The sequence below is a fragment of the Mchenga conophoros genome, linkage group LG19 (assembly GCF_057382185.1).
Source record: "Mchenga conophoros isolate Kocher_MC1m ecotype Shallow Benthic linkage group LG19, M_conophoros_male_GT1.1, whole genome shotgun sequence".
Lineage (NCBI taxonomy): Eukaryota > Metazoa > Chordata > Actinopteri > Cichliformes > Cichlidae > Mchenga > Mchenga conophoros.
This window is the reverse complement of record NC_140544.1, coordinates 7,853,382-7,864,528: the sequence shown is the minus strand read 5'-3', so window position 1 is coordinate 7,864,528 and position 11,147 is coordinate 7,853,382. Positions and strand designations below refer to the sequence as shown.

Here is an 11,147-nt window from a genome sequence, read left to right as displayed (position 1 = left end):
CGCAATATTGTGTCAGGACAATTCACTATTTATGCACAATAAATAAAGGAGCATAGCGCAACAATTTCTGTTCAGCGCCAGACTTGCTTGTAACCTATATCACTAATTATGTTATGAAAATGACGTATTAACTACTAAAAAACACTGACCTTCGTGTAAATGCTTGGAGCAGACTAACCTGTGAGCTGGAGTGTTCTGGGACGTTATATTTGATCTTTGAATGGCTGCAATCCAGGCCATCCGTCGCGTCTTTGTTACTTCGGAAACATGGCTTGAACAATTTCTCTTCAACGACGTAATCCGATAACAACCGATCTCTTTACCCGTCGGCTTCCCGTGGCTGTCATGCGACCGGCTATTGCAGTTAATAATACAACAGCTTCTTGACATTTTTGTGTTTCTTTTTATCGCTGTATAACTGATTTTAATTGAAAGCCTGCGTGCGCTAGTACCGCTTGCCACGAGTTCCCAGAATCCTTTGCGGTTCTACCCGTGAATGACGTCACATTTTCAATCTCTATATAATATGCATGTTAAATTTTATATTTGGGGTGAAATATCAAATCTTTTCAAGTAAACCGGTTCAAGTCCAATTCAAGTCCCAAGTCATTGGTGTAAAAGTCCAAGTCAAGTCACAAGTCTTAGAACATTTTTTCAAGTCAAGTCTAAAGTCATAAAATTAATGACTCGAGTCTGACTCGAGTCCAAGTCATGTGACTCGAGTCCACACCTCTGTTAAAAACTGAGCTTAAATAAATGATTAGTGGTAATAAAAGCCGAGGGAGGTCAACAGTGATCACTGACTGTTTAGGAGCTTTTTGAGATTAAATAGAAGAAAATACATAACATTAAACATGTTAACAACACAAAAGCCATATTAAACGCAGACTACTTTAGACCCGGAAGTAGGATTCGTCGCGTCATCACTGAACAACCGGATAGAGTCTTGTTTTCAGTAGAATGATTCTCAGTGATCTCAGTCTTATTTGCATGTTTGTGCAGCTGAGGTTGTGGTGTGAGTGCACTAGCACTATCAAGTGGGAGCAGTAGTTTTGAAGGGGGTTCATTTGGGATGATTCACCTTCCCTCTCCCACCTTTTGTCTCCCTTTTTCACTTGCGGGGTGTGGAGCCTTGGGTCGTATCGCTGTGCTCACACCTTTCCAAAGAAAGTTCATTTACATTTGAGATGGCAGTTACAAGGATACTTTAGCTGAGCGAAGTCCAGTGAACAGCGATTAAAACCAGAAGGTCACAGGGTCAACACACCGACTTTGCTGAAAATGTTAGCCGAGGATCTTCTCACTGAAATACTAAATCACTGTTGTCATGTTAAAATGAGTGATAAGATATCAGATTTTCAACTATACACCACTGCGCCCTTAGCTTTGTGAATGCAATCAAAATGTGGGAAACCTGGACTGCTGGTGGAAGAAGTTTCGAAATGAATCACGCAGAGATGGATGAAAGCAAAAAACAAAGCCTGACATTAACCTCAGGCAGAATACCGATGTGGTTTTACGAACATCTGTCTGGTTTTGTCGGTTGGACAACTTCAATTGTCTGGTTGAACTAGTTGCAGGAAGGTGTGTGCCTTTCAGTTCAATATATGGCATATCAGTCAACAGCGAGCATGTACAAACTTTATGACTGTTAGCCCACTGCACATAGGAGATTGGGATAAGCATAAAAGGAAATAAAAAGTCTGTGCTGAAACCAGCTAGAACCAGAACCTACGTAATAACCTGCTGTACAAATACAGAAATCATGAACCATTTACATTTTTTGCAGTTTATAATATCGTTACATTGTACAGTCAAAAGTCCATGCTTTAAATTGAAACATATGCGTGGTAAACTCTATTGTCCAGCAGCGTGAAAATGGGTTCATTCTATTTGAGATGCTTTCTAAAACATTTAGTTGTAATTTTAGGAGCCAGGTTCTGATGTTTAATTTCAAATAAGATGAATTTTAAAACACTTAGTTGAAGTCCTAACAACTCCCATATCACGCCACAGCATTCACAATCAACAAGGAGCATTCATTAGAACATGAGTTCTATTTTCTCATCTAATCAATAAAATGCTTCATGCATTTAACATGATTTCAGAAAGAAAAGCACAAGAGAAAGAACGTGGTGTTCTTAATACATGTTCGCCCTGCGAGAAGCTGATTTCTTTGACTGACTCACTCTGCCATTAAGCATGTACACAATCAGTGTTACAATGGGATTTACCAAATTTTTGTGCAGCTCAGTCCTCTTAAGGAACAACCTGCGGTTCATCTGTAAGATTTATGTAACATATTTGGGCCTTTTATGCTTAATTATTATTGAAGTACTGTACTTATAATTTGTTTTTCCATTTGCTTTTCAATTCTTCTTCACTGCCTTTTGAACAACAATGGATATCTGTTTTCTGTATTTGACAAGTTTGTTACACACACAACCAAAAACACCCACTTGAAGCATTTTTGTAATTTCTGCAATTGGTTTCATGTTTTAAACCTAATGTTGATAATGCTTTGTACATAAAATCATGCATTTTTATGCTTTTTTACTTTGTGTCTTTCACTTAAAAAGTACTTTGATATTTCTGCCTTCACTAAAAATATTCATGAAAATATGAGGGAGAACGTTTTGTTTCAGTTTGTACTTGAGGTTAGATTATTATTGATGCCCTTAATCGTCGATTTGAGTACAGGTTTGTAAAAACGGGCATTTTGTTTGCAAGACTGTCCATTGTTGTTCGAAATATTCAAAGTTCCCTATCAAATCCATCATTTACAGTTAAGTAAATCTTACTCCACAAATTGAAAAACTAATAAAGTCACCTGAAGACATGTTTTTCTGAGTGTATAGTCCCGGTAAATACATAATAAAAAATAAAAAAATTCAAATTTCTTCTCAGAACAAAAGAATTGCGAGGAAGAAAAAAGATGAATATTGTGTCATATCCTCCTCCTTTTTTCCCTCATCCGGTGAGAGGACAACAGCGGAGACGCCTTTCGCGCTCTGATTGGTTTTCCAGATGTAACAACGTCGCTGATTGGCTCAAATATTGCCGCTTCTGAGCTTCTATTTTGAACATAAATACGAGCAGCTTCAGTCCTTTCCTCACAAATCAGGGGTTGTCAGAGAGGAGGTGCCTTATGCTGTAACTCTCTGGCATAAACAACAGCTATGTGACTTTAGTGATTTGGAAAGACCAAATCTAGGTTTTACACCTCACGGAACCACCGTCTAACTTACGGCCGGTGTTTTGCTTCGTATTTTTGGAAATGTAATCTCAATTGTTCCTAGCTAGCTGCTTAGCTTCCGGGTTAGCTCGAAACTTTGACTGTCTTGCTTTCTCCGACTCGAAATTCAAACCAAATCTATCATACAGTAGTACCCCCGCGTGACTTTTGCACAGATTTGACAGCGAAAAAAGCAACATGGAATCTTTTTTTAGCAGGATTAGTCCTGTTAAGACGAACAGGCCCGACCGGATCCCCGAGCTTTCCTTGCCCTCTCTGCTTGAGCACAGCACTAAGACCTCGCACTGCAGGAATCTGTTTTCCCCTGGGCCCACGGCTGTGCTGTCTCCTGTTACCAATTTGGCTATGGACATGAACAATTTAGCTGGACTCGGAAGGTACTACTAAGTTTTTATTTGTTAATTATTTTCATGTAACTGCAGTTCCCGTTTTTCAAACCACTAACTACCCTGTCATCTGTTTATTCCTTTTGATCGGTTCTTTGCAATGCACAATACGTTTCAGTCTTGACATTAAGGAAAATTTTCTGTTTCTTTCTTTGTCGTGCAGCCAATGTGATACCCCGAAAAGGAGAAAGCATGCACCCCTCGAGAAGGTTCCCTCCTTCGCCTCTGACGTCTCATCTGATGCTGGTGAGACCCCGTTAAAGCTATTGTTTGTGCTAATTTATGCTATAAGGCCAAATGTTCATGGACTGAATTTGATTTAAAGTCACAAGATTCGATACGGTTATGCGGAATGTAGTATTGTATTATTTATTTTAGCTGCAGTAATATTTTATGTATTGTAATTTACGACTCAGTTACGACTCAAATGTATCAAGTATAGTCTTTTATTTATTTATTTATTTATTTATTATTTATTTGTAATTCCAGTCTTCTAATGTAAAGTCCTTACTCCACCAGACAGCTCACCTATGCACTGCAATATGAGAAATGTGTGTATACATGTGGCAGGTCAGTATCATCTATTAGTGACACATATCTCTTCCTTCAGGCCTGGGCATGGATCTCCCCAGCCCACTAGATGCCATCGAAGTGGAAGACACGTAAGTTAAACTATCCTCCTTCTGACTATTGTTATCAGCCTTTGAGCAGTGCGTCTCCTTACCCTTTTGCCCCTTCACCCGACCCTCCACCCCCACCCCAGTGCTAGGGTTCAGCAGCGCTAAGCACCATTTCCCATCTGAGGGATTAATATTTCTGCCGTTGACTTTAAGACGATGACCTCGCTCCTTTTTCTTAGACAAAGCAGATTAGCTGATACACCATGTGAGCTTTACTTTCTAAATCAATGTAGTGTGACATATTATGGACTTAACTTAATAGTTAAATATTGCAATTTTGTAGGTGGGAAGTAATACAACTGGGACAATATGCTCTGTAAAATCAGTTGGAAACCCTAGTGCTGCTCACTGAAAATACTGTTGCACTTGTGCTCAGCGTTATTATCTTGATCAGTTTGTTAGCATACCCTCAGCTGCCTAATCTTGGGTGGCCCTTTTCCTTATTCTCAGTTGGGTGAGTCTGCCCTGCAGACATCTGCCGAGGTCTGATGTGAGTTCTTTTGCAGCAGTTGGTGCTCAAGACTTCATTCACCTCCTTTTACAGCTGTTAGGTTGCTAGGAGTTTTCCATGATGGGGGGGAGGATGTGGCGTGCGTGCTCTGGTTTGATAACCCACCCCCTCTGAGCTTTGGCACACTCTTCTACTGCAGCCTTGTTTCAATAGGGAATTGAGGGCTGGAGTTTCTCTGCATCAGCTATTGAAATCAGGGCACCCCCAGAGAACAGCTGCCCTCCCTTCTTGTGGTCTGCACTGAATGGGACACGCTCCCCCCTCGACAAACAAAAGAGCTCTTGCAGAAAGGGGGCTTTGCAGCTTCGGCTCCAGCAGGCATATGGTAGATTAGCTGATTTCCGCATCCCTTCCCCTGACCTCCCTCCCACCCCCTGAGCTCTCAGGCCCACTTATTTAGCATACAGGTGGGCCGTACTCCCAATGCAAAGAGTACGTCTTGCCTCCATGCATTCACCCAACTTCCTCATGTCCAACCGTTCCTCTCGGTGTCTCAATAGAGTCCCAGACTCTTTGTAGTTTATGAGTATGCAATGTTTCGACTGACAGTTGAGGCCTTCCTAGTCTCTTTTCTTAGCAGATCTTCTTGCAAGAATATATTAGTTTTGTAATTTCTGAAGCATTCCTTGCTCTTCTTTCTGTTACAGATTTGAAAAAGCCATTCGAGAGTCAAGCAGAGTTGTCAATGAGTAAGTTTTGTACCTGGTATTATCTCCCCCCCCCCCCCTAAAAACAACATTGCAGAGCAGTTTAATTTTCAAAATCTTATCTCCTTATTTTATTGACTGCAATTCTTTTCTCTGCCATCTGTTGATTATAGGAGAATGCCAATTCGAAGAATCAACTCATTGCCCGTAAGTATTTTACAGCTTGTGTGTTATGCGTACACATATTATCTGTTATCCCCAGAGATAACAGATAATGTCCTGTTGTAGTTGTGATTTTGGCGCTTGAATAGGATTTAATCTTAATTTTTAAAGAGGAGTTGACAGTACACATAAACACAACTCAAACAAACCATACAGTGGAGGTTAAGCCTAAACGCGTTGCTAACTGATTCCCTTTTATTCCCCCACTCAGCTCCAGCTCATGGCCTTCAGTCCAGCTCTGAAGGGGCAGCAAAATGATCCAAACCGCTATGGAGTATTTGGTCAGCAACCTTCCCAAGTATCCACCTCTCAGCATGAGAATAAGGAGAACATGCCAGAGGTCAGTTGGACCAAAATCATTTACTTAAGTCTCACTGCCTTAGAACTAAGGCGATGCTAAATGAGCTTTTATTACTGTGGAGACGGCATTTCATCATTTGGGTTAAAAACGGGATATTTGCATTTTTTGTAAGTGAAAATTATTAGTGTCATTAGCAGGTGCTTTTATTAATCTGTCACGTCTGTGTTGGCATTCCTTGTTTAAAATGCCTTGTTGTTGTTTTTTTTTCTTTCAGGAAAGCTTTGAATTCAAGAAACCCACCAAACCTGCTTCGCGGTGTCGTGGGCGATCCTTTAACAACGGGCAGTCTAAGGATGCCTTTGCCTGCCGTCCCAGCTCCGCACCAGCCCTCATGGTATGTGAAGAATCTGTCTGCAAGTTAAAAAGGGGTGATCTGCTTCTCGAAAGATGCTGACTGACGTTTTTTTTATGTAAAGCTTTCTTCACCTCCTCCGGTGCAGCAGCTTGACTTTCATGACTCCAGCCCCATGTTTCTGAGAAGTTCCTCCCTCACCTCCTCAAATGATGATGAAGACGATGGCTTTTTGGATGTACTTGATGACAACATGGAGGTGAGTCCCTGCCATTCATGTTTTTATGGATTCATTTTTTTTCTGCAATTCCTTTTTGTCAGACTTGATTTTTAACGGCACCCATTTGTTGTTTGCAGAATGACTCTGGGGTACCGATGGGCATGGCCAGCTTACTCACTGCCCCACTGGTGGCTGACAGTATAGGAGAAGACTCTGTAAGTGTGCGTACTTTAGGTGCAGTATGTAAAGTGTGTGCCTGCTTTTCTCAGTAGCCACAGATGACTTATCCATCTTGACAACCATTTTACAACAAACACAATATGTCACAGCATAGTATAAAGAATAGTCCTGATGTATTTTGATGCAATCACCCAGAATAAATTTTGATGCTTTGCTGTCACAAGTTGTAGCACCTCACGCAAAATGTGGGTTGAATTTAAAAATGTACTTATTCTCGCATTTCTTTAGCCTGTGATTCGGTGCAGACCACGAAGCCTGTTTCGCTCTCCTTCGATGCCCAGTCCTGTTTCCCGTCTCTCTGTGAAGCGCGCTGACCGCCCCGGAGATGAAAATACACCCATCAGGGTGAAGAGGCGGCGTAGCCTTGCAGGAACGCAAGTAACCACCCTGGAACAAAACCCAGAATCCCCAAGAATGGTAAGGCCATACTGCCTTGGACAACATGCATCACTTTTGTTGTTGTGATAGTTGATGCAAGTTAGTTGGATGACTTGATCATTTTAACATGTTGGCCAATAACATGAGGAGCTGAGGTGAATGGGAGGAAGTAGCAGCATCGTCTTTTAAATGAAAACGGAATGAAGTGCATGCATGCTGAGATTGGTCTTACAGCATTGCTCAGGTCTAAGCCACACGGTGCAAGATTAATAAAAACTGTCTTGTGTTACAAAAACGTGCTGTCGAGCTCAAGTCCTTTTCTGATTGAAACATTTAAAACCAGTGATAACATGGAGCTGCTGTTCTGAACAGACAGCAATGATCTGTAGGCGTGATTTAAAAAATCTCCACTGACCATCTGTCACCCAGCTTCTGAAACATCCACTGAGGCTTACTGGCTATTGTTCCAGGCTTTGAAGCTTATCTTAAATCGCTTCATTTTCTCCTTGGCTACCTCTGTAAGTGTCCCTCTCCTCTCTTTCCAGGGCTGCTCACTGCTCCAGAGGTCCAAGTCGTTCTGCCAGGCAGAGATTGAAAAGCTGTTGGACAGTGAGGCTGGTTCTAATGAGCTAATAGGCGATTTCACCAAGGTAAGGGAGAATGAAAACTCTTCTGTGTGCTTGTTAGTTAGTTGCTTGAAAAAGTGGAATAACGAATCCTCTTTCGTCTTTTAGCCTTTCGTTCTACCCACAGTGCATGGAAAACACCAAGACCTCAAATACATTACCTCAGACATGGTGAGTAGACGCACTGTGTCCAAGCGCTCAGTCCCTTCACAGTAATCACTGCTCCTTTTGAAAACATTAAAAGTATGTTCTGTGTGGTCTTTAGATGGTGGCAGCTCTCACTGGCCAGTTTGATCATGTAGTTGAACAAGTCATCGTCATTGACTGCCGCTATCCTTATGAGTTTGAAGGAGGACATATCAAGGTGAGTCAGTGACAGACATTGCAGTATACATAAAACTCGAGTGTTTCCTAATTTGTGTTGGAAAATCACACAGAACGATGTGAAAATCGGTGATAGATGTTTTCAGTAACAACTGTGGGGGGGGGGGTGATGATGTAAAAACTGCTTAATTAAAGACTTCTCTGTAGGTGATCCATCCCTGAGCTCTAAAGGTATTTGTTTTTGTTCCAGGGAGCGCTAAACCTACACCAGGAGGACCAGGTGAAGGACTTCCTCCTCAAGAACCCGATTGTCCCATCCAGCCCAGACAAACGAATCGTCATCATCTTCCACTGCGAGTTCTCCTCGGAGCGCGGCCCCCGAATGTGCCGTTTCGTCAGAGAGCAAGACCGCGCCATGAACGAGTATCCCAAACTTCACTACCCCGAGCTCTACATCCTCAAGGGCGGCTACAAGGACTTCTTCCCTCATTTTCAGGTTGGGTTTGATTTGATTCTCAAGGAGTGAAATATAAATGCTGGTGAGGCTTTGTGTATCTGGAGCATAATGCTTCGGTTTTAGTCCAAAGAACTGCGTGCTCATGTTTTAGCATATCAGTTATCACAGACCCACATGAATCTCAGCTGTTCAGTCCTCTGAATCCTCATCTCGTTCTCTTGTGCAGGCACAATGTGAACCTCAGTCTTACCGACCCATGCACCATGAGGATTTCAAGGAGGACCTGAGGAAGTGCCGCCTCAAGAGTCGCACCTGGGCCGGAGAGCGCAGTAAGAGGGAGATGTACGGACGACTGAAGAAGCTGTGAGCACGTCCTCATCTTCCCAACCTCCCGCTAAAACACACTGCCTCTCCATGAAACGGACTCAGTGCAACCTCCTCATGTGTCTAACGCCTCACTCTAACCAAGGAGAAATGCCTTCTGTGATTGCGCCAGCAGAAAAAGGGATTTTTAAATTTCCTACAAAGTTTCATTTATAGCCAATTTAGTTATTTATGCGAGTTAGAGAGAAGGATGTGGAATGATGGATCCTTGAAGAAATCAGCAGTGCAGTGAACAGATTTTATAAAGGTGATTTGAAACAATTTGTATGTTTTAACAAAACAAACCACTAGGACCTACTGCCTGTTTTTTACCTTTCCTTTTCCTTTTTTTTTTTTTTTTTTTAAATATAAGCTGGCATTAGTGATATGAATCAATGCCATATTGCAATATACAAACAGACCACACTGCCAGGACTTTGTCTTTCAGTCCCCCCACTGGATTTTTTCTTTTAATGTCATGTACTACATTATATCAGCACTTAATTAAAGAAAAAAAAAAGTTGAATTGGAGAGGTGTCCCTGTCCCCAAGATTTTTATATATACATACACGCACGCGCACACACACACACACACACACACACACACACACACACACACACACACACACACACACACACACACACACTTTGTTTTTAAAGAATGATTTGAGTATTCTTTGGAGTGTGCATTTCTCCAGGCATTCCAAAATGCAAATTGGATACTTAATGATAACATGTGAAAGCACAAGATCAATGCAGAGCTTTGCCCCATCACCTCCACCCACATCTGTTGCAATAATTATTTTCCTCAGTCAGAAGATACCAAAGCAAACAAAGCTACCTGTTTACTTTGCAGTGAGATTTCTCTGATGCTGCAGGTCAGCAAGTGTGGACAGATTTTTTTTTTTCTTTTTCTGTCTTATAAGAAGTCTTTTGTTTCGCTTTGACACCTTTTAAAATCCAGAGAGAACTGTCTAACCCTCTGCCGAGCTAATAATGTTGGTTTATAATGAGCAGGGTGCTTTTGGTATTTTGGTCCAGGCTTGCGGGGGAGCTGCTGAAATAAAGATCTGATGTGTGTTGAAATGAGATGAATAGCAGCCTCTTCTTTCTGAGTTTTATCACGCAGGATTTTAAAATTATATTTCTTTGCAAGTAGTTTGTGAATGAATAATACTTTTTAAAATAAACTTAAAATTCTTTAAAAATGGTTTGTCAGAATTATTTAATAAAATCAGGCTTTAGTTGAGCTTGACAAACTTTAAACCTTTATGGTTTTGGCAAGACCATCAAAGATCGAAAGTGTTGAGCTCTAATGGCCACAACCACTCGTGCAGAGTTTAAGGGACTAAAAGTGCCCACTGGCTTCATAATTGCCACGTCTATTAGCTGAAACCAGTTGTTCTATAAGAAAGTCTCAATGTTCAGTATGTATGTCCTACTAAGGAGTTGAGCTGCTTTGGTGAGGTACGAATACTAAAATTCATACTTAAAATTAGGACTATCAGTTCATAGATATATCGATCTCGGTCTTTAATAAGGCCTAGATTTAAAAATGTACAAAAGGCTCAATAGATCAATACTTTTATGCAATTTTTAGCCTTTGATGCATTTGAATATACTTTATACGTGAGTGTAGTCAGTTTATTACCCTGCTAATTGAATGCTTTCTTTGAAAAGGCAGCAGGTTTCCTGTCAATGATTAATAATTAATTGGTTGCCCAGAGGGAGTCTCTCCCCCCCCCCGACTATTTTTCTGATTAGTGTTGAAAATCAATGACCAGTTCAAAGTGAAGTCACTTTAGCATGTGTGTATCTCACATCTTATTCATTGATATACATGCTACAGTGGGGCAAAAAAGTATTTAGTCAGCCACCGATTGTGCAAGTTCCCCCACCTAAAATGATGACAGAGGTCAGTAATTTGCACCAGAGGTACACTTCAACTGTGAGAGACAGAATGTGAAAAAAAAAATCCATGAATCCACATGGTAGGATTTGTAAAGAATTTATTCGTAAATCAGGGTGGAAAATAAGTATTTGGTCAATAACAAAAATACAACTCAATACTTTGTAACATAACCTTTGTTGGCAATAATAGAGGTCAAACGTTTACTATAGGTCTTTACCAGGTTTGCACACACAGTAGCTGGTATTTTGGCCCATTCCTCCATGCAGATCTTC

The 11,147-nt window shown here is 41.1% G+C and overlaps 1 protein-coding gene across 2 annotated transcripts; it reads left to right on the top strand.

The window, feature by feature from the left end:
- Positions 1–3,082: 3,082 nt before the first annotated feature.
- Positions 3,083–10,108, top strand: cdc25b (cell division cycle 25B). 2 transcript variants are annotated; one of them, XM_085257723.1, is made up of 15 exons: positions 3,083–3,633; positions 3,806–3,888; positions 4,253–4,304; positions 5,481–5,522; positions 5,654–5,687; positions 5,914–6,042; positions 6,278–6,397; positions 6,480–6,614; positions 6,713–6,796; positions 7,044–7,232; positions 7,739–7,843; positions 7,928–7,990; positions 8,085–8,183; positions 8,394–8,639; positions 8,827–10,108. In XM_085257723.1, the coding sequence occupies exons 1-15, from the start codon at positions 3,434–3,436 to the stop codon at positions 8,965–8,967; spliced, it is 1,722 nt and encodes a 573-aa protein (XP_085113849.1). In that variant the 5' UTR covers positions 3,083–3,433; the 3' UTR covers positions 8,968–10,108. The 2 variants fall into 2 exon arrangements, with proteins under 2 accessions (XP_085113849.1, XP_085113850.1); XM_085257724.1 differs by having other exon boundaries at positions 3,085–3,633; positions 6,713–6,790; positions 8,827–10,107.
- The last annotated feature ends 1,039 nt before the right edge of the window (positions 10,109–11,147 follow it).

Bases quoted from the DNA above. Each gene is read 5' to 3' on its own strand.
- cdc25b (XM_085257723.1), top strand. From the start codon at position 3,434: ATGGAATCTTTTTTTAGCAGGATTAGTCCTGTTAAGACGAACAGGCCC. The intron at 3,889-4,252 runs GTGAGACCCCGT...CTCTTCCTTCAG, and splicing joins TGACGTCTCATCTGATGCTG to GCCTGGGCATGGATCTCCCC. The intron at 6,043-6,277 runs GTCAGTTGGACC...TTTTTCTTTCAG, and splicing joins ATAAGGAGAACATGCCAGAG to GAAAGCTTTGAATTCAAGAA.